The 27,493-nt window shown below is 41.6% G+C and overlaps 2 protein-coding genes across 17 annotated transcripts in view; one reads left to right on the top strand and one right to left on the bottom strand.

The window, feature by feature from the left end:
* The window catches only part of LOC119907631 (calcium-binding mitochondrial carrier protein Aralar2), a 45,259-nt gene extending 33,721 nt beyond the window's left edge, over positions 1-11,538 (top strand). The window contains exons 14-20 of one of the 2 annotated variants that reach the window (XM_038725353.1): positions 527-667; positions 2,940-3,076; positions 3,367-3,517; positions 4,268-4,406; positions 8,162-8,320; positions 9,234-9,324; positions 10,350-11,538. In XM_038725353.1, coding sequence (XP_038581281.1) covers positions 527-667; positions 2,940-3,076; positions 3,367-3,517; positions 4,268-4,406; positions 8,162-8,320; positions 9,234-9,324; positions 10,350-10,548 — 1,017 coding nt within the window. In that variant the 3' untranslated portion in view covers positions 10,549-11,538. The remainder of the gene's footprint in view (positions 1-526; positions 668-2,939; positions 3,077-3,366; positions 3,518-4,267; positions 4,407-8,161; positions 8,321-9,233; positions 9,325-10,349) is intronic. The other variant, XM_038725354.1, reaches the window with a different exon arrangement.
* LOC119907632 (cytoplasmic dynein 1 intermediate chain 1) overlaps positions 11,422-27,493 on the bottom strand; it is a 55,569-nt gene continuing 39,497 nt past the window's right edge. For 12 of the 15 annotated variants that reach the window (XM_038725358.1, XM_038725356.1, XM_038725363.1 and 9 more), the window contains 6 exons: positions 26,409-26,522; positions 26,065-26,198; positions 23,520-23,664; positions 16,931-17,071; positions 14,075-14,200; positions 11,744-12,186 (listed from right to left, as the gene is read on the bottom strand). In XM_038725358.1, coding sequence (XP_038581286.1) covers positions 12,076-12,186; positions 14,075-14,200; positions 16,931-17,071; positions 23,520-23,664; positions 26,065-26,198; positions 26,409-26,522 — 771 coding nt within the window. In that variant the 3' untranslated portion in view covers positions 11,744-12,075. Of the gene's footprint in view, positions 12,187-14,074; positions 14,201-16,930; positions 17,072-23,519; positions 23,665-26,064; positions 26,199-26,408; positions 26,523-27,493 lie in introns of all 15 variants that reach the window. The other 3 variants (XM_038725357.1, XM_038725364.1, XM_038725361.1) reach the window with 1 other exon arrangement.

Raw genomic sequence — 27,493 nt, 5'->3', positions numbered from 1 at the left:
CTGCAGCGTTGTTGCCCTCCCCTCACAAGTACAGGTTTGGAGAACAGTGCGAAGTGAGAGGTTAGAGAGAAAAAGAGAAGTCAGAGTCCCCGCAGGGTCTGTGTGATGAAGACAAACAGCTGACAGACTCGACTGCATCAGCTGGATTTCCCGGTACTCTCCTGCACTTTCCTCCTCTCTACATGTTTGTTTTGCAGCTGGTTGCTGAGGCGGCACTATTGCATCACTTGCCGCAATTGCATACAAGTAGATAAAAGTTACATTTTCAATCTTGATTGTATGATAATGTTTTTTTTTTTTTATTGGTGTGTTCTGTTGAAATAAACAATTCATCTTTAGTGGAATTCAGTGGAGCCACAGTCAAAATCTCATATTAAACATAGACAAAATACATTTTTAGTTAGTTATTTATTTTTGGCAGCTGATATATTAAAGTCAGTTTTCATGCCTAACTAAAGGGTCCAATCAATTTCTCTATTATTGAAGTTCATTCCAATGATTTCTTTTTGGCTTTCTGTTCCTCCAGGCTGGTGGCTCCCAGGTGATTTTCACCAACCCTCTGGAGATCGTAAAGATCCGTCTGCAGGTGGCAGGAGAGATCACCACGGGGCCAAGGGTCAGCGCTCTGTCCGTCATCAGGGACTTAGGATTCTTGGGACTTTACAAGGTGAGAAATGTTGTTGGGGTCAGAGGTGCATGTATTGATCATTGCCCACAATACAACTGGAAACTAAAGGCCCGTGTGTAGCTGATGTAGTTCAGATGCTTTTCTGTGGTGGAGCTTATATAGATGTTTCACTTCTTAATGTCCGCTGCCTGGTTGAACTCATGTCTGAGAACCACAAATTATTCAAGTGTCTTTGTTTTCACTCTTATAACAGTATTTTACCACATGTGGTCTATTTTGCATCATTTCATAGAATACTGGATTTTAGCTTCTGAATGTGATGTAATGGCAATGTTTATAGAATATACAATGAAGAAATGTATAGTATATATGAAAGTGCAGTTTTTCAGGAATAGTGTACAACTTCTCTTCTCTAATAGATTTTACGCGAGAAATTAGGGTTTCAGTGCTTAATTGAACTTTTTCTGACGTGTCTTGGTGGCAAGTGTGAACTGTTGAGAGCTATTAAGACCAAATGTACACAAGAAACTAGTTTTCGAGAGGTAGTGCGCAGAATGAAGAGCAGCATAGTCCTACAAAGCGGCTAACTAGGGTGCTAAAGACTACACTGGCGTGTAAACACAATATTCTTTCTTTGCTGATACTTTCTGCCAAGCTTTTTTGCTCAAGTCCCAGTAGGATCAGTGAGTAGTGTTACATAATTCTGGGAATTTAGAGATGCACAAAATGTTTTCCTCCATTCCTCTCTACAGTAAAATAGCTTCCACCTGCGATCAAATCCAAAATCCCATTGGATATGTGTTGTGGAGGTCTGTGCATTTTGGCTCATAGTATAATTTGTTGCTGAGAACTATGACAACATCAGATCTGTCCCCCTGCCCCAACACACACAAACCCATGCTGTTGTCTTATTCTCTACTGATATGTAGGCATGTAGCTCATTAATGTCATGCTGAAAGGGCTGAATAAATGAACTCAGTTGAACAGTTAAAAATCAGTCCACTACAACGTATCAGTAGGAAGATATTGGCGATCGACCACTTTGATGATAGTTTTCCAATATGAAAATGCAATCTTTAAATAAGAGGTACCGTTGTGGAGGAAGCCAAAAGCCATATTTTATGCAACGCTGAAGTCAAGTTAGATTTGTTGCCACTAGATTAATTGGCAAATCATTGCCAGACGTCTAGTATCCATTCTATTGTATTTTCATTAGCCTCACAGTTTCACAACAATCCATTCTTTCTCATTACTGTTATGACTAAATCATACGTTATTTTTCTATTAACTATTGTACAACTATACATATTACCTTACCCCACATCAGCTATCATTTAAATCAACAATTCCATGGGGTCTTCTGTTCAAGAACAAGAAAAGGCACAAATTATGCTAAAAGCTGTATTTAACCTTAATTGCCATAATTGGTATTTTTCAATGGCACAGGGCTAAAAATTACTGCACACTGTTTGAGCATATTAGGGGTGTATGATATTATGCACCCAACACATTGTAAAGCAAGTGTGAACGGTTATAGTGTCATAAGGGGCCAAAAATATTGTTGTGTTGGTGTATTTTAAATAATATTTTCTGTATTTTCATAATCATTATTATTATAAATAGCATGACTTCTAGCATCGGTCGGTTTGCACCACTAACGCTAACCCTGCACGGCCACATAGTGTATTTTGGATGCGACCAGTTGGACGGGAGAACTGCGGCTACTGCTAACATTAGCAGCTTAACTGGCTAGACAAGGACATTAGCCCTCAGGGTGAAACAGAGGATGTCTAATTAAATTACATAAATAAGTCCTAATGGAGCGTGGCAGGGGAGATTCTGCTTCAACTATAAACACAATCAACTGTGAAAATGTCAATCTCATACCTGCGGTTGTGTTCTTAATTTGCAAGTAAGATGATGGCACTCAAATTCCAAGTATTAAACAATTTTTCAGGGAAGATCTAGTCTTAAGTTTTGGTAGTCTGCTGATTATTTACTAGACTTCACTAAATCACTCAGACTTCTTCTTTCTGTCTGCTGATGTGACCACCTGTCAGCACTTCCATGTGAAAAGTTTGGTTCTGTTAACAAGGCTGTAATAGGCTGTGGAGCCTCCTCTTGTCTCTGCCTACCTGCCTACCTGTTCATGTGTTTGTGTGGTTGTGCACTAACTCCTAGTAAGTTAAGACTCTGTGCGTGTGTCTCCATTCAGCTGGTTGTGAGAATGCTGCTCAATGCTGCGTTACCCATATAAGTGTGTGTAAATGTGCACATGCTTCATTATGTTCGTCTCCTGGTCCATGCATAGAGAGGAGACAAAGTGCATTGGTGTTGGTGGTGGTGGAGGTGGAGTGGAGGCAGGGAGGAGACGAGCTCCAGCCTGCAAGCCCCAGACGGGCTGGCTCCGGAGGGGCTGCACCCAGGCACAGAGCTGCCTTTGTCAGGGTAATTATCCTGACGCTCACCCTTCGCTATTGGAGCTACCAGTTGGTAGGGTGGCTAACGCACTAGCGCCACCATTCATCACTGGGGGAAAGTTGTCAGTGTAGGAATATCAACCAAGATGAATTTCATGTTTTTGGACTTACTGTGTTTAAGTTTTTCTATATGCAGGAGTACATTTTGCATATTTCAACTCAATTTAATTGTATTTCAGTTTCTATACATACACTCGTCTCATGGCTGCCACTCTGCCACTGCATTACCTAACCCAACACCGTTATCCCAATATCAAGGCTTCTTGTCCCAGTCCCGGTGACGCTGCTTGTCTGTCCTGCCTCGATAGAATCTCCCAGCTTTCAGCAGCCGCTCGGGCCCCAGCCAGCCAGCTGGGGAGACAGGCAGACAAGAAGTGCCAGAGGAAAGAGAGGGAAAGAGATAGCACAGGTATCTGCCAATTCTGTGTGTGTGTGTGTGTGTGTGTGTGTGTTTGCGTGTGTGTGTGTGTTTGCGTGTGTGTGTGTGTTTGCGTGTGTCTGTGTGTGTGTGTGTGTGTGCTTGTGCGCGTGTGTGTGTGTGTGTGTGTGTGTGTGTGTAGGAACCAAAGGATTATCCCATAGGAGTTAAATGAAGCCTATCCAAAACAGGGAGAGCCTGCCCAGCTCTTTAAACTGCTTCTGTTGACGGTAGTTGCTGTATCAAGAAGGTGGCAGCGGGCCAACAGGCTTGAAATACAGCAGGAAACTCAATAGGCTTGATGATATAGTGTTGTTTACAGTGACAGACAAGGACTCATCTTCGTCAGCCAGTCTGTCTTTCTCTGGTTTTCCCACTCTTTTTTTTTTTGTCTTTTCTGTCAGCTTAGCTTTCGGAGTTGCCTCCCTAACCTGCTGCTGAGGACACATGGAAAGAATATGCAGTATTTCACTCCACCATAGGAGTACCAGGAGTCTTTTGGAAGTAGTCTTTGGCGGTAACATCAATTGATGCTTGAATATCTGGTTTGTGAACAGATGGTTAATGTTACATATTGTGACATCAAAAACAATCCATGTTTATAGACCTGAGCCAGAAGTCAAGGTTTGAGTGCCCCGATCCCAGTCATTCGTTCTCTGCTCTCCTTTCTGAGAGTTTAACTCCTAAACCAATATTATGAACCTAATACATCTCATTTTCCCACTGACTGTCTTTCTCAAGGGTTCTAAGGCCTGTTTCCTGCGGGACATACCCTTCTCAGGCATCTACTTCCCCTGCTACGCCCACATCAAGGCTTACCTCTCTGAGGAGGACGGAAGGATAGGGCCAGCCAAGATGCTGTTTGCTGGAGCATTGGCAGGTAAATTTGTAATCAGGTTTAGAAAAAAAGAAAGTTGTAAGTTTCCACATAACATTAACAAAACTGTTTTTTGCAAGAATTGTACCTGCTAAACATCTTTAAGCAGGCCTTAAACAATATATGTGAGCAACATCAAATAAAAAATATTTGTCAGGTTAAAACAACCATGGACCAGAAGACTTAAAACCTGCAATTTCTTTGGCCACGTGAGGGCAGCAGTCTATTTACACAACCAATAAGTTATGGAGCAATATTAGCATTCATTTATAGTCATGTTTGCGGCCACCTGGCGAACTTAACTTTGATGTTTACTCTCATTTTTGGTCTCCACCAACTGCAGAGGGAATTATCTGGCTCTTTACCTGCTAAATGCTCTCCTCTGATCACCAGCTAGTCTGCCATTTGGTGGAGGATAGGTAGCGTACAGCTTTTCTGCTGAAAACTGCTGCCTGCTACCAAAACAACAAAGTTATGGGCCCGTTTCACTTACAAGAAGTCATGTGATCCATTGTTAATATAAAAATATTGATTACAGCAGCTTTAAAATTTTGGGATCACCTCTGTTGTCCAAGATCTTTTTAGACGAGACAACTAACAGAAAAAGTCACTCACGTCTGAAGTTTATGGAATAAAGTCTTTGGTCAGGTCCTGTTTTTTAAAGAGTGTGAGAGCAGGTCTCAGTGCTCTCGCCTCAGACCTCCACAGGGCTACACTAACAGTAGCAGAGCTCGGAGTTTGGAAGCCAGGCAGTCTCTGACCGCAGGCTCCATGGCAGTAGCTGCTAATTAGAGCCCTGCTCAGTGATTGGGGACTGGGGTTTTGGAGCTCTGCAGCAGGGAAGCGCCTCCGATGCCTGCCAACCAGGCCGGCAGAGAGGCTTTCCAATCCTAATATATTGTATATATACACACACACACACACGAAGGCAAGCACACAAACATCCCTGTGCATACTTTATACACGTTTACCCCAGTTCTGTCTGTAAGTTAGGCATCCCAGTGAGCAAAGAGGCCAAGAGGACCAACCTCCACAAATGACTTAACTTTACCCTCTGCATGAAAATACGTTATGAATACGTTATATGAATGTATGAGTTTTAATATTGGATTCATCCCTGAAGAAAACACTAATAACAGACCAGCACTCCCCTGCCAAGTTAAAAGGCTTTAGAGCATTTGCATAAAAGACTTCATATTTGTTTTGAATCCTCAGAGATGTGTCAGCAGCACTCTCGTTTTGACGCAGAGGCACAGCACAACACGGAAAAATCATAAATCCTGCCTCCCTCCTCCATTTTTACTCTGGTTTCTCACCACAAGACTGGCAGCCACGGCCCACAGACTCCGAGCTGAAACGAGCCTCATGATTTCTTTATTTTTTTCGTTGCGTCGACACATTTATCATCCTTCTTTCACATATATTTATCAGCGGTTACAGCATTTTGGCAATTAGTGTTTTACAGTCAGCACAGGAAATTGAATTACACGCTCAGTTTGCACAGCATTATTTAGCTAGGCATTACTCCGGTCTGTGAAGAACATAGTGTTGGCCATCTCTAACTCGCATTAGCCCTGTATGTGAGAAAGAATTATGGAGGGAATTTTTGGCCTTACTTGCTGTGGGGTGTAAGGAATATCCATGTTGCTATGTATATTAACTACTGGCCAGACTACCATGATTTTTTGCATGAATATTTATGAATATGAATATTAATTAGTCAATGTATCGAGTATTTGAATGACAGACAATTGATCTCCAACTATTTTGGCAACTATTTTGATAATCGTTAAATAGTTGTCACACATTCGTTGGTTGAGAACATCTTCCCAAATTTGAATTTTTGCAGCATTTCTTTGTTTTATATCAGTTATAAAAGTACCCTGTGAAGTTTCTGACCACTTGTCTCACAATTAGGGCTGCAACTAACGATTATTTATCATTGTTGATTAATCTGTCAATTAATTTCTCTATGAATTTATTAGTTGTTTAGTTTATTAGTTGTTTAGCTTCTATAACTGCATCTCATCTTTCAACCCTGTTGTAATATGACAATAAATGTAAAATGTCAGAAAAGTGTTAAAAACGACGATCAGTATTTCCCAAAGCCCTAGAAGATGTCCTCAAATTTCTTGTTTTGTCCACAACCCAAAGATATTCACTTTACTGTGATAGTGGAGTAAAGAAACCAGAAAATATTCACATTTAAGTAGCTGGAATCAAATAATTTATCTTAAAAAATGACTCAAATCAATGAATCAAAAATAGTTTACAATTAGTTTAGTTTAATAGTTGACAACTAATTGACTATTCGATTAATCGTTACACCTCTACTCAATGTGTTGAAACGGTTTTACAAAGGGTTCCTGTTTTGTTTTTGTCCTGCCGTTGATTTTAAACTGACAGTAACATGTCGCGAAGCGCAGCCATGCACCAACAAAAGCATTGATGAAACATGAACGCTATTTTAAAGATCTTCTTTGCAAATGTTTCTTTGAAGAAGGAGATGCACTCGACGCATTTGTTAGACCTCGAGGATACACAATGCATTTTTCTGAGAAAACTCCACAGGGCAGCTTTAACTGAACATGTTTGGGGTTTGGACTATTGCTCATACAAAACATTTGAAGACAACTTGACCTCTGGGAAATTATAATGTAATTTTTTCTATTTTACTCTGTAAGCACAAGATTGTTACTTTTTTTTAAAAATCTTTCACAAAACAAGCCATTGCTTAAGAAGAGAAAATAATTAATCGGTAATGAAAATGATACTCTCAGCCCTATAGATGTATATTTTTTTTTTAGGACTAACACTTTTAAGACTTCAATTAAATGTTAAATAAGTATCAATACAAGCTCCATTTACCGTGTTATAAAGACTTAGTATTATATGATATACCACTGTGCCATTCCTCTGCAACTTCTTTTTTATTTGCTTTAGGAGAGTTCGAGTTTCTACCACTACCTGTTCCTAAACTTTCTTTTGTCTCCATTAACTCTGCCACATCTCCTCAAAAAATCACAGGAAGCTTCCTCATTTTCTCCTCTCCCTCTTCCTCACTCCTCCCCTCAGTTCAGTGCAGGTGGTCAGTCTCCACCGGGTGCCAGTCTGCTACCTAATGCTGAGTTGATTAGGCTTGCTGAATAGCTCGTTTGGCCGTTACAAAAACCAAGAAGTCAGAGTAAATCGTCAAGAGGGCAGTTGATGGTAATGACCGAGCCATCAATGATTGAGTCCATTCATGGCTGAAGTGGCTGGAGTGGGGGCTTTGCAGTCACTGCCTTTAGTCAGCCAGTCACTTTCGCCGGCACACGGGGCACAGTGTGCATTGCTCTCATTACCGTCCATTGTCTGGCCCCTTTCAAAGGGCTGTAAGAAAAGTGGGAGAGAGAGGAAAGGAAGGAAAAAGGTAGAGATTAAATAATGGCCTCGCTGGTGGTATGGATTGGTTGATGGTGAAGTGATAGGAACTGGCCCCTACTTGTGTATAGTGTATGTATGCGGCAGACTTACTGCAAGATGGTCAAGATGACGTGGTTTTAAAAGAGGGAACAAAGAACGCTAAAGCCACTCTATCAGATGCAGTTACGAAGACACGCAATTTTCTTTTTCATTTTCATTCGGTCGCTGATGGCTGCTTTCTACAAATCATCTCATTTGTTTGGGGCTGACTTTAAATTTGTGCAGAATCAAACACATCCAACTGTTTAAAAATAAAAAGAAGTGTCTAAACAGCTCTTGCATTTTTTTTCCAGGCATGCCAGCGGCCTCTCTGGTGACACCAGCAGACGTGATTAAGACCAGACTACAGGTGGCGGCACGTGCCGGTCAGACCACCTACAGCGGCATGGTGGACTGTTTTTGGAAGATTCTCAGAGAAGAGGGACCCCGGGCTTTCTGGAAAGGAGCTGAAGGTAATGTTCACTGAGGCCAGTGTCTAATGAGGAGAAGAACAGTTGTGATTATACACAAAGGGTGTGATTTCCACACACATACACACACACACACACACTTATACAGGTACAGTAACACTCTCTGAACACGTCCTCTTACTGTCCAGTCACCAAAATCCAAATGAGTTGATTCGCTCTGAGTCACTTTCAGTGTTGCACTCATAGTCATAATATTTACAAGGAGGTGCAATGAGTGCTTTGCAGACTGCTTCACCTCCCAGGCCACGTACAGGTTGCCCTGCCTTATTGGTGGAGGCTGTTGGGCCATATGCAGCCTGAGAGAAATGCTGCAGAAACGGAAAAAGTACTTCCATCCCCTCCTCATGTTTTTAGGGGAAAGAAAGATTTTATCTATATGTTTACTGATGGGAAATATTCACCCATAAAGGTGCTAGAATTTAAAATCATTCAAGGATAAGGCAGCAAAGGACTGTGCTTTGTTTTAACATGAATTTAACACATCATTATTTCATCCATTATTTTAAGTATTGACTGGACGTTATGTCAGTCTGGAAGAAGAACATAAATATGTTATTTGAGTACTCATAATGATTATTTTCATTTGCTTCCACACGTGTAACTGAAATCACATATAGTTTTTTGATGTTTGATAAATGACAGCGTTTTGTAATCCCATGTGGAATGGGCCAAATGTTCGGCATGGCATAGCATGGAAATAAAAATTGGATTACAATTATTGAATACTACAATCATTATGGGAAACATAACTAGTCATTATTTGCCATTTCTGTTGTTGTGGAACCTCTGATTTCTTTGTGTCCCCCTCACACCTGAAACCAAACCTTGATTTTACTCTTGTGTAGATTAGTGTCCATATAAATTTAAAGAAACCCATTTCTACCCCTTCCTGCAGCTCGTGTGTTCAGATCCTCACCTCAGTTTGGAGTGACCTTGGTGACCTATGAACTCCTGCAACGCTGGTTCTATATCGACTTTGGAGGACAGTAAGTCTCCTTCTCTCATACAACCCTTCCAACAGTTCATGTTTTACTGTCATCACAAAAGCAACACCCCCTCCAACTGACCAGTGAATCAATATAAAGCACACAGAAATTTCTTCTTGCCTTCTTTCTTTTGAGGATAGAACAATACAGGAAGTTCATCTCATTATCAAAGACCATCTCCCTCCAGAACAATGGGGTTAATTTCAACTGACAGTAGCTGCTCTTGGTGTCCTCCCTCCTGTACCAGAGAGAAAGAAAATGCCACAAGACCAAAAATAATTTCTGTGCACATTAGCTGACACACTGAAGCCCTCACTCAAAGCTCAGGATGTGACAATTTTCTCAAACTCAAGAGTTTTACCGCACAGTGATCAGGGCAGGCAGCACCCATTTGACTTGTGCATGTATTTTCTCCACTTCTGGGATTGAACGAGCTCATTTTCCTCCTCAAAATAGGTCCCTCTCTGGAATAATTCCCTCCTTTTCTAAAGTTAAAAAAGGTCCAGTGGGGAGAAGAGAGGTGGTGAACCTCTCCAAAATGACTGAGAAAGTGCTCCTTATAATGGACAGCAGGGTTGCACATGCATGTGTTCGCTGAATGGCTCAGGATTTTTACATGTAGCTCCCTCTCTACCAAAAGACAGTGAAACTTAACCAGATGCAATTCCGATGAAGATTTGGTGGTGTTTTTGAGCAAGTTGATGCGAGTGCTCCTTCGCTGTACACATTGGAAGTGAATCACGGTGCTCAACATGAAATTAGTAAGGGATTTGATTTAGTTCTACTCTAAGGGAGAAATGTTCAAGTTGCGGTGAACAGGGTTGAATATGATCATAATAATTAATGATAATAATAAAACTCCAGTCTGTGCATGCTCCCATTCTCCCCTCTTTGGTTAAAATAACATCTTGCCCCGTGTTTATGTTGTTTGCCCCCGCTTACTCTAGCGGTCCTCACCTTTTTCTCCTTTATTCAGCTCTCTCACTGTGCCTCTGGCTCCCTCTTTCCCCCTCTCCACACCACAGAAAGCCGGCTGGCTCGGAGCCCACCCCCAAGTCTCGGATCAGCCTGCCGGCGCCCAACCCCGACCACATCGGAGGCTTCAGGTTGGCCATGGCCACGTTCGCTGGCATCGAGAGCAAGTTTGGACTCCATCTCCCAAGCTACATTGTGGCGACAGCAGCAGAAGCGGGGGGCCCCCCCTCAACTGTGAGCACCCCCTGAACCTGAGGAGGGGGGGGTGGTAAGTGAAAGAGAAGGCTAAAATGTTTTTCATTTTTTGTAGAATTTTAAGTTACTCATTTAAAGTTATTTATAATATTTTCTTCTTGTATGGCAGCCTATATTCAACCATATGGATTAGTAAGCATGGGTACTCAAAGAAAGTTCTTTGTAGGACTCATGCAGTATTTATTTACCTTTGATTGACGCTGTATAGAGTTTTATTATAATGTGGTTTATACAGTATGTACAGCACACAGGCAGCTGATGGCCTGGCAGAAGTTTAAACACACTGCTTGCTTTTTTTGGGAAAATAGTGTCAAACACCCAGTTGCAGCTTTTTCCAGTGTCTGCCCTTTGTTGCTTTATCCTCAAATGATCATATAGCTGGTTTGAAAAAAGATTTATCATAAATAAGCACATCTGTATATACAAGAAATCCAGAGACATATTTTAACATCTATAAGGCTATTTTTGTCCTGAGTTGCTCTTCCAATAGTGTGCTGATTTGATCGAATGTATCAATAAGAATAGAACCAAAAGGTACTTGAATGTAAAGACACAGCACAACATTTTGACTGTACACGTTTACTGGTGTAAGATGTTTGGTTCCAGGTCTAAATGTATGCAGATGTGTGAATATCTGTAGAGACTGCTGGCACCGACTGCAGTTCTGTAGTATGTCACGATTTTGTTTGTACAAACACAGAGAATGTAGGAGTTACATATGGTGTGTGATAATTGTGCCTTACTGTGCGTATGGCAGCAACATGTGTACTGAGAGTAAAAAGAAACTTATATTAGTAAACTGAACGTATGCCGGAGTTTACATTTTCCTTCCCAGTTGAGCACCGCAAGGAAAAAGCGAGACAGGAATTCAGCAGCTATGCTTTAATAGCAAACATAGCAGGTTTAACAGCGGCCACTCTGCATTACAATATATCTCTTGATAATTGTTACAGTTCATTAAAGAATATACAGTTGTTGCTCTTGTTCAGAACAAAATACTTGATTCAGTTTCTGACATCCTGAAACACTGACACAAAGCAGCCACAAAGCCCCACGTGTGAAAACGCCACCATAATAGCTCCATGTTTATGCATCTGGAATATTTCAGGAATGTGTTGCATGCAGGCATAATACACAGAAAAGAAGCACAACATAAAGTGAACATGACATTTTGTAAACAATACATGACTAGTCTATGGACCCTGCTTTATTTTTACGGTAGTGCAAAGCGTCGTTACAGTACACACAATTTCATAAGGCTATTAGACTGCCACTTTGTACATACTGTAGGTGGACGAGTTGATCACCTTAAATCAGTAAACAAATAAATAACGGTGGACAAATCATCAAAGATCAACAGTTACAGACTGTTTGCATTTACAGGAGAGTAAACAATAAAAGCGCGGGTTTTGTTTGGATCAGACAGGAAGTGTACAGAAAGGGGAAGAATCACATGCTACAGTGACACCAATGAAAGCACACCAGGTCTCTGATTCCCTCCGCTTTGTTTGGAGTCCTCTTCTATGAAGCCAGCTCCATAGGCCCCTCCTCTTCGCCGTCCGCCCGGTTAGCACGGATCTCCATCAGGGTGCGAGCGAAGCGCCCCCAGTCATCAGTGTGAGTCACTGACAGCTGTAAGAAAGAACATTTACAAGACTATTTTATTAACACTGCCACCGTGGACAACGATGGGAAATAAACAAAAATAAGGCAGCATTCAGGCCGACTTCAGCACTGCATGGAAAGAAAAGAAGCCCCCTCATTCTTTTGAATGAATTAATTCAAATTCATTCAAAAAGGTTAATCGACCATCAGAGCTAAACATTCACATGAACTGCACTGACCGCAGGGCTAATACAGGATGTCAAACAGAGCGCAGTTCCTCTTTTAAGTGTCTACCTAGAGTTGTACACTGTGGGAGTCAGAATGAGTGGGACAGAAGCCGCCACCCAAGCAGTCTGCAACCGCTTTGCGTGGCCAGGCTGTAATTAAACGGGAACCAGGAGGAGGGAGGTAGCCATTTTGAACCCCCCCAACCCCCCACAGAGCTGGGCTGGCCGCAGCAGGGGGCTCTGGCATCATGTATATGGTGCCTGAGTGACATCAGCGTTTTAACAGACTACAAGAAGCTTAAGTGTAAAAAAGAAACACTGTTGGATTTTGTGTTGTCAGGCTTTGTCCAACTCATTTCACACTCACTAAAGTTTTGTCCCATGACAGCCATCTGAAAGACTTTCCATACAGAGCAGCACCAGTAGAGTGCTAATCAAAACAGCCCTAATCCCTGCTGATAAATGACCTAAAACTAATTTGCACTGAGTAAAATAATAAAAAGTATTTGGAACTACTGGCATCTCTTTTTCACATGCTGTTACTTGTTCCAGCCATATGGGGGGGAGTTTCTAGTGAAGTAAATACCCCCATCACCACCAAACAAACAAACACACACACACACACACACACACACACACACACACACACACACTCACTCCTCTTTACAGTCATAAAACCTTTCAACCCCGCTCACTTTTATTGATGACTCTTTGTTACCATCAGCCATTGAGGCCACCAGCTCTGCCGAGCCTCTCTCCAACTTACCACACAACAAAAAGACGCTAAAATTAGCACAGCGGCTAGGCTAACGCGCCCTCACATGGGGATCCTAACCAGAACCCTGCAAACATGAGAGAACAGGCAGGGTGGTTGGCCGCTTTGTGGTGATGGCAAAGTCACGTGGAGGCCATTTTACAGGGACACGAAAGAGGGAGGGGGAAAAATCAAACACATACATCCATGGCAATGCTGACAGTTGGTTAAACATACAGGACTAGAAGACCTAAAATGGTCAGTTGTGGTGTATGTAGAGGTTTTACTTTAAAAAAGAACTGGCTTACTTCTGCTCTTATAGTACAAGTCTTTCACCAAAGTCATTGGACCAAATACACATGAAACACAACAAGAGTACAGTATGTATAAATACTCATTCACTCAGTCACAGTTACGTACATCATTTGACTATTTGCAGCAGTTTTTCCCACCACATGACTCCTGAAGAATCAGAAGAGAGGTTCTTATACTGAGTCGTTACTGATGTTTCATTTAGTGGTGCCAGTAACTCAATTTCAGGCACTAAAATCTTTCTCTATACTGTAGTTAAACTTCATTGCAACGGTGCAATACATTTTGGTCATTGTAGTTCACCCATGCTTTTGGCACCTAGGGTGTAATTAAATCTAGTCTGAAAACTAAACCCATGAGAACCACCAGCTCCATGCATACAGCGCTCAAAGTGAATGCAACAACAATGTGCTCAACAGATTCTGCCAAAATATTAAGATTATAAGAGAAACACCTGAGTGCAACACTATTTAAAATGTCACACTTAATATTCTGTAATGATTAAGACTATACCTGGTGTAGTCTCACTCCGCCCTTATTTCTGGGTACCAAAAAAAGATTCTGCTCACTTTACAGCAATGTATTGTGTGATTAATGTACTTTAAAAGATTAATAGCTGTACCTCTCCAGTATCATAGATCCAGACTCTGCCTTCTGAGTCGCCCACAGCCACCTCCTTCCCTCCTGACGACCAGCGCACCCTGTTCAGGGCCGAAGCGCCCTCAATGGTTACACTGGCAGTTGGTACCTGGTGGACAAAAAACATCAACAAATAAACCAAAAAAGTGTTCAGTATCAAGCCAAATGTAACATTTTTCAGCTTCCACATCACTTTACATTCATGCAATCAGACATTTCTATGTAATATGAGTTGTATAACAAACAACTTATCGAGACAAGGAACTGGCAAGACCAGAACTCCGGAAGACCGCTCATTGTGCACTTTGGAAATAAGTTACAATGCAATGTGAGCCTCTAACAAGGCACATAAACCTTTATAAAACCCTCCAGTCTTCTGCCTGTAGGCAAGTGGTGTTAAAACTTTTTCTGTTACAGCTGTTTGTGTTTGAAGCATTTCATATTTTTCTCATTAATAGATATAACCTGCTGAATGTAAATGAGTGAGTTTGTAAGTTACTTACAAACCAAGTCCATCTCTGAAGCACTTTACCAGCTTCCTGGATATTACATTTCTAAACAAAACGCACTGAAATAAAGAATCATATTTACACTGTATCTCTTGAGTCCGTGTTTCTTTTTATTTAATGACCCTAACTGCAGTTTAAGCTATTCTTGTTTGTTTATTGGAAAATTATGCCAGTACAGTGTCATTTACAGAACAAATGTACTCCATTGAAAGCACAACTTTATTCAAATACCCTGGAGGTTGTCAAATTTGCAACTTCTCATTCATATGTGGACACGCACAAGGCTATTTACTGTGTAATAACTGCGTTCATGTTTGCTGTCGGGGGTCAGCTGGTGCTCTTTTAAATGGCAGTGCTCGTGTTGCACCTTCCTAAAAACCTAAAACCATCTGCAGTGTATCCATAAAATGTTCCTGACATGTGGCAGGCGAGTCTGACACATGTCACCAGTGGAGACAGGGGCCTTGGCATCATGTCGCCTCACACACCGAGCTTCTGCGTATTTAAAGCAGCGCTAACCACAGACTGACTGCCATTAGCCTGCTAGCTTCCACCGCTCCGCCCGAGTGGATCTGAACTGAGCACTTTAAATTGGCTGTATATATGTGTGTGTGTGTGTGTGTGTGTGTGTGGTGGAAATGAGAACCAGGCGCGCCTCACTGCTCCGTTAGTGTCGTTACGTGTGTTTTTTAAATGATGGCAACAATGGAAGTCTGTGGCTATTAGAAGGACTGTGTATGAGTGAATGTGTGCAATGTGTTTGGAACATCCGTTTGTGTGTGTGTGAGCAAATGTTTCTCATAAAGCACATTGTTAGCTGAGTTAGGCCGTCGATAATGAACTCTTCCTCTGTCGGTGAAAGGCTGCTGTTGAGAGGACCATGGGAATCTCGTCGTCTGTGCTGCAGAGGGGGAAGACGCTTCTGATGGGATCAGTGTAGGAAAGAGTGTCGGGGTTAAAACAGGAGGAGAGAGATTTGATGATGAGAACTGCGGTGGGAGATGAGATGTGGACAGTACAAAGAAGAGCATTATGACAGAGGAAGGAGAGCATCTGTGGAGAAGCAGACTTGTATTAAGGCTCTGTGGGTGTTGTCCCCATGGAAACCATGAGAGAAGGAGAATGGAGGCTCCTGTTATCCTCACTTTTACCTGAGTGATCAAAGGGTTGGTATCCACTCCAGTAAAGTATGATTTTAGGACTCATGGCTGAAGACATCTGAACACCATAATGTAACTTTTTCTTCCTTTCCACTTTGGGAAATCCAATTATTTGCGTTCTTGCCGAGAGTTACAGAAAATGAGAGGATCCATACCACTTCTCATTGTATTCTAAATAAGAAGCTACATCCAGGAGACAGCTTAGCTTAGCATAAAGAAAGGAGACAGAGGGAAACAGCTAGCCTGGCCAAGTAAAAAAAACCATCTCTGAAGCTCGGTAACTAACATGTCTCATTTGTTTAATCTGTACAAAAACTGAAGTGTACAGCTTTAGAGATGCTGGTGGGCGGCTTTTGTTTCCTTTGTACGGAGACAGTATAGATGTTTCCCCCTGCTTTAAGTCTTTAGCTGCTTACTGTAGCTTCATGTTTACCACACATACATGAGAGTGGTGTCAATATTCTTATCAAACTCTCTGCAAGAAATTATTTCCCAAAATTTCTAACTAATTATTTTATCAATAAGTAACTGCAAACAAACGAAATTGATTTGGAGAATACAATGACCATGAGATAATTCAGTTGAGATTGCTGTTTTGGAAAAACAGGTATGTAATTTATTTTATTTTACACTATTTATTTGTGTTTATGAAACTTGTCCCACAGCAGAGAAACTCAACCCTTGGCCTGAATTTTCTCCTTTTATTATTTTCATCTCCAGCATGGACTGCGGACTGAGGGCTGGGGCTCTCTGCTTGTGGTCTCCTGAACATCTGTGTGCTTCACTGATGGGACAGAGTGTGGGAGGCAGATGAGAGGAGATGGCGGGGTCCTGAGGTTGCCTGTACGTTGGACAGAAGTTGCAGGAATGTTAGCGGGACGTCTGGGTGGGAGCCGGGATGAGGAGATGTCACTAAGTGTGATTTAAAGCGATGGCTGTGGGAAACGCCCACAGGGGAATCTTGAATCGTGTGTGTGAAGGGGTTTGATGGGAGGGAAAAGGCTTGGATGTTTGGTTGTGCGGTTCGGGCTGAGGCCCAGCAACAGGCCCTGAGGATACCAAACATACACGCACATCAACACACAAAGGGATGACACAGAAAACACGCCCATAATGACCTACATTTACCCACCAGTGCACACAAACACACACAAACACACACACACACACCTCAGTGTCGTTGTTGAGGTTCCACAGGTCCAAGCGGCCCATGCCATCCACGGCGGCGAAGATCGCCGGGTGTACGGGCGACCACATGACGTCATACACATAGTCGGCGTTGTCCTCAAACGAGTACAGAGGCTTGTTGTGCTGAAAGAGAGAAAGAGAGGATATTAATGTAAGTGTGTATGACTGAGATGGTGGGGAAAAGCACTGCGGAGAAATAGGCAGAGAGTTAGAGATTACAGTAGATGACACATTAGAGATAGAAAAGAAAGACAGAGAGAGAGAGAAGGAATGGAGAGAGGGAGTGAGTGAGCTTCAGACAGAGTGGCGCTGCCTCAGCCTTGGGGCCTGTCTGGGTGCAGAGCCTAATTAAAAAGCCTAGCACATTCACACAGCGCCATAAAACCGCTGGGAGAGATGAAAGGGAGGGCCCCTCCACAAGGTGTACTGTAACCTCGACACAACAGCTGTCTAAGAGAGAGATGGGAAGAGATGGAAAGGGGAGGAAAAGGAGGGTTGGACAATGGACGGAGAGGAAGGGGCATTGGAAATAGGATGCGTGTGTGGAGGCCTACAATGATGTCAATATTTGAGAGTGAAAACAAAAGTCTGACAACAACATATGAGCTGATATTCATCTGTTAACACGAACAAAAGACGTGCTGAGCTGGATGTTTTACATTTGAAAATGAAACATGTCAGTGCTCTCTGCTGGACAAACTATTTAAAGGAGACATCGAAATTGCCTAAAACATGTCTTTGCATCGCTTTTTTGCACTTTCTTGTTACTTATTGGCCAAAAGACATCTAAATTCTCAAGATTATGGAGACTCAACTGTCCTGAACAGTCGAGCAGGACAACAAAATGACCCTTAGGTTAAATTTCACTAATTAATTTGTCACGTTATGATCTAAAAGCGTGTACACATCTTTTTTGTTGTGTAGAAATCCAGCTTTTGCACGCTCCATAATTGTGTATGTGGTGTGTTTTTGTTTTTCTTGCCGATGGTCTTGTGCTGGTGTTGTTGAACTTTGACCTAGAGCTGCACTGACTTGGTTGAAAGCTACTGCTTGTGCTGCAATTAAAGATGGAGGATAAATTGAATACGTGTGGGAATATAGCTTAATACAAGTGTGTGTGTGTTTGTGTGCACGTATGTGTGTGTGCCCATCTCTCAAAGCGGCTGTTTGGAGGCTTACAAACTGCATTCCTGACAGGTAGAGTGGGAGGGGTGGAGGAGAGGAGACAGGTTGGCTGGAAGAGCAAATGAAGGAATGTAGTCTCTCTCTCTCTCTCTCTCTCTCTCTCTCTCTCTCTCTCCTCTTTTCCTCATCCTCTCATTCCTCCCCTTTTTCTCCATCACCTTTATTCTCTCCCTCCACGGTTGTCCTGAAAGGCTGCGAGACCTGCAGACAGATAGCAGCGCACGCACACGCAAACACAAACAAACAGTGCCAAGCCAATTTCAAGCCTCGATTGAACCTGTTTTCCAGCCGGCAGGGTGACAGCAGAGGTCATTTTACTCTGAGCTGAGCAATTCCTGTTTATGTTCTCTCTCTCTTGTCCTCGCTTTGTTTTAGTCCATGTTCCCACTGCTTTGTAACTGCACTCTTTGACTGCAGACTTTGACTTTAAAGTATTTCATATTATGGGATTGTATTTAAAACATAATTTCATTTTGATAATCTGCTTTACTCAACAACGCCTCTTAATTTAATTTTGTGCTGTCTTTCTGGAAAATGTCCTTGATGCATTTGGCCATACCCTTCAAGTAATAATAATAATAATAATAATAATAATAATCTTTATTTGTAGAGCACTTTTCAAAAACAAGTTACAAAGTGCTTTAACAAGTGTAAAGACAATAATACCCAAAATACAATAATACAAAAACAATACAAGATAAAGAAAAGAAAGGCTAAAATACACGTTTAAGATAAATATAAAATTAGTAAAAAAGAATAAAATAAAGTCAAATAAGATCGGGAAAGGCTCTCCTATAAAAGTATGTTTTAAGAAGGGACTTAAAAGAGTTCACTGACTCAGCCGACCTGATTTCCTCGGGCAGGCTGTTCCAGAGCCTCGGGGCCCTGACAGCAAACGCTCTGTCCCCTTTAGTTTTCAGTCGAGACTCTGGAACAGACAACAGACCTCTGCCTGAGGATCTCAAGGTACGTGCTGCTGCGTATGGGACTAAAAGTTCAGAAATATAACAAGGCGAGAGGCCATGAAGAGCTTTAAAAGTGATCAACAGAATTTTAAAGTCAATTCTAAAACATACTGGGAGCCAGTGTAATGAAGCTAAAATAGGAGTAATGTGGTCATATTTCTTTGTTCTGGTTAAAAGCCTGGCAGCTGAGTTCTAGACAGTCTGGAGTCGATCAATAGATTTTTGGGTTAAACAGGTGAAAAGGCTGTTGCAATAATCCAGGCGTGTTGAGATGAAGGCGTGTAAAATGGTCTCCGTGTCCTTAAAAGTTAACATAGATCGAATTTTTGCTATATTTCTAAGTTGATAAAAACATGATTGAACAAGCTTTGTGGTGTGCTGCTCAAAATTTAAATTACTATCAAACCAAACACCAAGGTTCTTTGCCACAGGCTTAATGTGATTCACTAGGGAACCAGCAGCCATCTGCTGGGACCCGATGACCAGGATTTCTGTTTTGTCTGAGTTCAGCTGGAGGAAATTATTTGACATCCATTTTTTAACTTCACAAAGGCAGTTGTTAAGTGAACTCAGCATTCCAGGGTCTGTGGATCTGACAGGCAAGTATATTTGTGTGTCATCAGCATAAATATGAAAAGAAATGCCATGTTTATGGATAATATGTCCAAGGGGAAGCAGATACAAGGAAAACAAAATGGGTCCTAAGACCAACCCCTGAGGCACACCATATTTAACTGGACAGAACGAAGAGACATAGTTGTTTACAGACACGCAAAACTTCCTATTTGACAGGTAGGATGAAAACCATTCTAGGGCAGTACCAGAGATCCCCACCCAGTGCCTCAGTCTGTCTAACATGATGTTGTGATCAATGGTGTCAAAAGCAGCGCTAAGGTCCAGGAGTACCAGGACTGAGCACATGCCTTCATCAGCAGACATTAAAAGGTCATTGGTGACTTTAAGCAGGGCAGTTTCAGTGCTGTGCTGTACTTCCTGAAACCAGATTGAAACTTTTCAAATATTTTGTTGTTTTCCAGTACAGTGAGCAGCTGTTCGGACACAATTCTTTCTAGAATCTTTGCAATAAAAGGCAGTTTTGAAATTGGTCTAAAATTTTATGGGAGGGAGGGATCTAAACCAGATTTCTTTAAAAGTGGGTTCACGCAAGCCGTTTTAAAATAATCAGGGACACTGTTGAAAACAGAGATCAAATGGGGCCCAACAGAATCTATTACTTTCAGTAAAAACTTTGTAGGTATTACATCAAGTGGGCTGGTGGACACTCTCATTTGTGATACTGTTTTTAAAAGTATCACGTAAGTAATACATCATGTTAGAGATGCATCTACTGCATCTACTGACAATTCAAAATGTAAACTACTGTTTTACTGTAGTCTGCCCATAATCTACCTTTCTTAAATAAGGTGATTTAGGTAAATAATCTGCAGCAACAAGTCTTAAAACTAATCTTAAAATGAAGCTTAATCCTTGTGGCGCCGCACATGAAGCAACTGCTTGTCATTATCTTTCCTGTGCTGAGAAGCTGCGGAGCCTCAAGCAGGTTTGAACTGGAAAACCATCACTGAAACACACCGTGCAATGTCAGTTTATTGACGTAAATCAGTAAAATTAATGGATGGGTGCAAGTTAAATTAAGCATTTAATGCTTTAGATATTGACGCAAAAATACATGCCAGCCCGTGTCTTCTGACCGTGGCATTGATATCCCTGCTAATAAAGTCCCACTGAAATATAACAACATATAAATAACCTTTCAGGACTACAATGACTCTCTGTCTCAATTTCCTATCCCACTAGCTTCACACCAGGTTTAATAACTAGGCTACACACTGAGGGGACTGAGATGACTCACGTTAGAAACTGCTTCACAAACGGGGCTAAAAAAGTAAACGACAGCACGTAATCCTTAACTGAATATCAAGATGCCATTTTCAGTACATAGACGCAAATCTGAAGCATGATCAACACTCGTTAACAATCACCTGAACTCACAGTGATGTAATTAACTTCTTAAGAAAGCAAAAGTGGAATGATTATGCTCCATCCAATCACTAAGCAGATGCTGGGTTTGGGGTCAAGAGAGCAAGATGGTTCAAGTTATGCACAATCATAAACCCACTCCCGGCTGTTGTGACGGCTTCACACTCTGGCCGACTAAATGTTTTCACTAACCACACTATTTGCTCTGCTGAGTGAAACAACATCAGCAGACTTCTGCGTGACGGCCCTTTTTGAAGTGTGAGGGCAAATGTGTGTGAATGCAAAGAGAATTCACTGCGAATGTGTGAGTGTGTGTGTGTGTTACACCAGTTGGGCTGAAGTCAAACCTCGAGGGGGTTTTAGGTAAGCAAAGGCAGTTTGCTTAAGGTGCACGCGAGGCATGTGTGGTGTGTCTATATTTGCATGCACACACACACAAATATGGGTTCTGTGGGATAAGAGACAGACACACATTCCTGCGGTGCCCCTCAAAGGAAAGGGAATTCCCAAATCCTGAAAAATAACACACTCTTCTGATAAAAATCCACAGATATGTTTTAATATGTGTCACGGGACCCTTCGCACCATAAGACTTATGGACTAGCTGCATGCAAACATGAGTGCTTTACTGCCTGTTGTCACAGCCAAGTATGAACACTGTAACTGGATCTGGCATAAAGCTGGAGGTATTATGCAATATACATTATGTATTTTCCTCATATTGAACAGGTCTGTTTGCCGTTTGATGCCCTGCTCATGTTGATCCCTCTGTCCTTCCATGTTAGCCTCACCTCCACTATTAACCAGAACATTTTTCTCCTGGCCCTTTCCCTTCGCCCTCTCCTGCTGACTCTTCCAGCCATTTTTCGCTCTTTCACCATTTTCTTTCCTTCCTTCTTCCTCCTTTGTCTGCAGTGTGCATCACCTGTTCTGCTACTTCTTGCTATCCCATTACCTTTGACCCTTTCTACCTCAGACAGACATCGGTCTTAACTTCGTACCTTCGTCATCCTCCTGTTTCCTTCTTTATCCTCACTATCCTCGTTTCTCCTCCACTCAAATACATGAACTTAACAATGAAATATCTCAGTTTATAATCACGTTGTCATCGCAGAATTTCTTCCCCTGTGCAGTATTCACAAATGTACCCGCGCATACTCCTCCGTGTCTCACCACCATAATGAATGTATTAACTTTTTCTATTCTCTAACACTCACTCTGACAGAAACAGCAACAGTTGGCTTTATGCTGCCACTGCAGTGCTGCCAAGTGGAATTCATCACATCGGTTTGAAAGGGAAACAAATGCCCTGAGTGGACTAGATCAGTGGTTCTCAAACTTTTTCATATCAAGGACCCCTAAACTGACTCAAATTAGACCACGGACTCCTATTCTGATAGAATTTTTGCTATTAGAGCTTTTATTACAGAAAGTGTATGAAACCTGTGACATTCTGTCATTGTGTTACTTATGGATAGAATTATTACAAAAATAAATTATTACACTTTTTGCTGGAGACCCTCTACAACTCACTCAAGGACCCCACTTTGAGAACCACTGGATTAGGTCACTCAAAAACTAGCGAGGGGAGGAGCGGCCACCTTCAGAATCGTTTCGCTAGATGAAAGTTAGATTCACTAACTCGCACTAACTCGCTCAGGTGCACAATGTTTAATATCTGATGAAGACCTGATATGAGGAACTGGTCTGATCTAACTTTTGCAGGGTAAAAACAGTCTTGCGGTGAAAGATTTATGAATGAGATCTGTGTGCAGTTTTTTTAAACATTTATAAATAAAATGAATGGGGTTATAGTTCAGTTTTGATCCTAAAAATAAACTAAGTGTTTACACTGAAGGCCTTTTTACACCTAATCAGTGTTAATTATTATTCTTTGTCCTCAAGTGACAGTGACCAATGTTCTACTTTTACTGTGAATCTGCCAGAGGCTGTTTTTGCCCTGAATAAGGCCTCACTGTCGTAAACATCCAGCCTACTTCGATAGTATTGGCTGTATGCATGTTCTGTACTATCTATAAAACTACAGCATTTTATTAGCAGACCTTAATGTGGGGGCAGCGCACAGCCAAGGAGGAAATTGCCTGACAGGCTGAATTTAGGCTAAAACAATATGTGGAGCAATAAGTGCAACTTGTCATAGACCCTAACTGTGTTATTAGTACACACACCCAGTATCCATAAAGCCAGTGGCAGAACTTTCCCAATTTATTCCCACACACACATACACACAACACACACAACTAGTAAGAGAAGACTGATTTTCCAAAAAGTTTCTCAGTTTTTGGAAAACTTAGCCCCCCCCCCCCCCAACTACTTCATTCTCTCTTCATTCTCAACTCTCTTTCACACACATTTTCTCTCTCTGCAACCTCTCACAATCAACCCCCCACACATCCTACCTTGGTGCTCCAAAGTTTTACAGTCCAGTCGAAGGAGGATGTGATGAAGAGGTGGGAAAAGTCGACAGTGCCCACTGCGCTGTGGCAGCTGATACCCGTCACCGGTCCCTGGTGGCCCTCGAACATCTCACAGATGCCCGCCTTACTGAGGAGGGAAGACACAGGTGTGACATACTCTCATTGGCCACTTTATTAGGTACACCATGCCTTCAGAACTGCCTTAATTCTTCATGGTCTATTGGATTGAGATCTGGTCACAGGAGGCCATTAGAGTACAGTGAACTCATTGTCATGTTCAAGAAACCAGTTTGAGAGGATTTGAGCTGTGTGACATGGTGCATTATCCTGTTGGCAGTAACCATCAGAAGATGGGTACACTGTGGTCATAAAGGGATGGACATGGTCAGCAACAATACTCAGGTAGGCTGTTGTGTTTAAACAATACTCAATTGGTACTAAGGGGCCAAAAGTGTGCCAAGAAATTATCCCCCACACCATTACAACACAAACTCCAGGCTGAACCGTTGATACGAAGCAGGATGGATCCATGCATATGTTGTTTACACCACATTCTGACCCTACCATCTGAATGTCGCAGCTGAAATCAAGACTCATCAGGCCAGGCAGATCAGACCGTCTGGCACCAACAACCTTGTCCACGTCTACATACCTAAATGCATTGAGTTGCTGCCATGTGATTGGCTGATTAGCTATATGTGCTAACAAGAAATTCAACAGGTGTACCTAATAAAGTGACCAGTGAGTGTACATTGCTACACTATTCAGCTCTGCAGTGTTTTAGTCGGTTTAACTTATTTGATTATAAAGCAGTGAAATGGTTTGCGCCTTCCTGCTGATCTCAGATAAATTTACAGCACAGTCAGGGAGCTTTGATTAAAAGTGAAACGATTAACTCCTTAAATTGAGAGAAAATAACATTTTTAAAAACAATTCTAATTCAACTTGTTATTCTAAGAAGCTTTACTTGTTTCAAGAAATCTCGAGGTGACAAGAAAAAAACACTTGAATACACAAAATTTAGTTTTTAAAAAAGTGAATAATAATAATAATAATAATAATTTTTATTTGTAGAGCACTTTTCAAAAACAAGTTACAAAGTGCTTTAACAAGTGTAAAGACAATAATACCCAAAAGACAATAATATAAAAACAATACAAGATAAAAGCATGAAAACATTGAAAAGACTAAAATACACGTTTAAGATAAATATAAAATTAGTAAAATAGAATAAAATAAAAGGGATAAAATAAAGTCAAATAAGATCGGGAAAGGCTCTCCTATAAAAGTATGTTTTAAGAAGGGACTTAAAAGAGTTCACTGACTCAGATGACCTGATTTCCTCGGGCAGGCTGTTCCAGAGCCTCGGGGCCCTGACAGCAAACGCTCTGTCCCCTTTAGTTTTCAGTCGAGACTCTGGAACAGACAACAGACCTCTGCCCGAGGATCTCAAGGTACGTGCTGGTGTGTATGGGACTAAAAGTTCAGAAATATAACAAGGCGAGAGGCCATGAAGAGCTTTAAAAGTGATCAACAGAATTTTAAAGTCAATTCTAAAACACACTGGGAGCCAGTGTAATGAAGCTAAAATAGGAGTAATGTGGTCATATTTTTTTGTTCTGGTTAAAAGCCTGGCAGCTGAGTTCTGGACAGTCTGGAGTCGATCAATAGATTTTTGGGTTAAACAAGTGAAAAGGCTGTTGCAATAATCCAGGCGTGATGAGATGAAGGCGTATAAAATGGTCTCCGTGTCCTTAAAAGTTAACATAGATCAAATTTTTGCTATATTTCTAAGTTGATAAAAACATGATTGAACAAGCTTTGTGGTGTGCTGCTCAAAATTTAAATTACTATCAAACCAAACACCAAGGTTCTTTGCAACAGGCTTAATGTAATTTACTAGGGAACCAGCAGATGGCAGTATTTGTTTTGCCATCTGCTGGGACCCGATGACCAGGATTTCTGTTTTGTCTGAGTTCAGCTGGAGGAAATTATTTGACATCCATTTTTTAACTTCACAAAGGCAGTTGTTAAGTGAACTCAGCATTCCAGGGTCTGTGGATCTGACGGGCAAGTATATTTGTGTGTCATCAGCATAAATATGAAAAGAAATGCCATGTTTATGGATAATATGTCCAAGGGGAAGCAGATACAAGGAAAACAAAATGGGTCCTAAGACCGACCCCTGAGGCACACCATATTTAACTGGACAGAACGAAGAGACATAGTTGTTTACAGACACGCAAAACTTCCTATTTGACAGGTAGGATGAAAACCATTCTAGGGCAGTACCAGAGATGCCCACCCAGTGCCTCAGTCTGTCTAACATGATGTTGTGATCAATGGTGTCAAAAGCAGCGCTAAGGTCCAGGAGTACCAGGACTGAATGTATATTTTTTGCAGCATTATTTTACTTTCATGTTTAACTCTGTTTAAATATGTAAGCAAAAAAACTGGAACTGATTCAGCAAAGATTTGTCTGTGAGGTTTTGTTCATGTGTGTGTGTGTGTCCACGTGTCCACAAACCTGCCATGTCTGGATGCCGTGTACACAGTGCCCTCCTCGCTCCCGACCACATAGTTGTTAACGTCTCCCGTGGGGAAAGCCATGCCTGTCACCGCCACGGGTTTGGATTTATTGTAGACCAGTTCCATGGTCTCCTGCATGCACACACAGTAGGAAGCATTACTGTGAGACTGTATACACATTCAAAAACAAGTCAATACATATCCAACAAACGTTATAGACAATAAACCTCTCCATTTTAACAAACCGTGTTATCTCAAGGCTCAACACTTGACTTATTGACTCGTGTGGAGCTGTTAGCAGGTTGTGTGGACAGTGTGTTGGGCGGTGAGTGTGTTGTGTACCTGCGGCTGGGAGAGCATGTCCAGACTCCAGGAGCACATCCTGCCGTCTGTAGACACAGTGATCAGGTTGTTGGCGTTCTGTGTTCCGACCACATTCACGCAGTACACTGGGTGCTACACACACACAGACACACACACACAAAAAGAGATCAAGACAAACAAATGGGAGAGATTGGTGTAGATACACTTGTACAATGCAACAGATTATGTCACATGTTTTCAATATCATAACTCAGTTGTAACACGATTGCAGCAATCCCAACTAAAATGACTGTTGCATATTGTGATTACAGTCACAAATTATTAGTCTTGATTTAGTCATTGATTAGAAGCATAAAAGTTTCTCTGCACATTTGGCATCTTGTATAATAAATATGTAGATAATTCCTAACTGTAGTAGGCTGTCAGGGACATAACATAAAACTTTCAATAAGTTCACATGCCAATATTAATAAAATCTGATTTTAAACATGACCCTGAAATGATAATGTAATTTTACCCTTAGACACATGACATCATTAGATACTTTGTGGACCAACAGATGCAGCAGGCCCACAGACAGCTCACATGCCAGCGTGCAGTCGTCCCTTACGTTTTGGGACACGCGCTACAGTGCAAATCCACAGCAGTGTGTGAAACCATTATGTCGTTACTGGGGCAGTAATTGATTTGCGTACTGGGCAGCACAAAGAATCCATTCAGCAATCAGCACCATGCTAGCTAGCTGGACGAGAGCGACGGCCTCATTATTGGGGTTTAAACCTACATCACGGATGGCATGAAGCAGTGTGTGTGTGTGTGTCTACATGTGTCTGTATCTGTGGTTATAAGCGGGCCCTAGGTCTTAAGATATTGCTAATGTATGTTGGTCAGTAATTTGTCGAGGGTCAGCAAGTTCACTAGAGCGTCTAAACTGAGCTGTACTTTCAGCTAGTATTTGTGTGTTTCTATTATGAAAATAATATTTCTCAAAGCAGCATCATGTGAAAAATGTGATTCTGTGTGAACAGTATGATGTAATATAATTTAATATGTTTATATTGCAAGTTTTAAAATCTAACTATCATCTGGAATGTTCCTTCTGA

This window comes from Micropterus salmoides, unplaced genomic scaffold, assembly GCF_014851395.1.
Source record: "Micropterus salmoides isolate LMB-PRFRI ecotype aquatic unplaced genomic scaffold, ASM1485139v1 Ms_hic_scaffold_17, whole genome shotgun sequence".
NCBI classification, from domain to species: Eukaryota; Metazoa; Chordata; class Actinopteri; order Centrarchiformes; family Centrarchidae; genus Micropterus; species Micropterus salmoides.
Note: the sequence above shows the minus strand (reverse complement) of the source record. Positions and strands in the feature narration are given on the sequence as shown.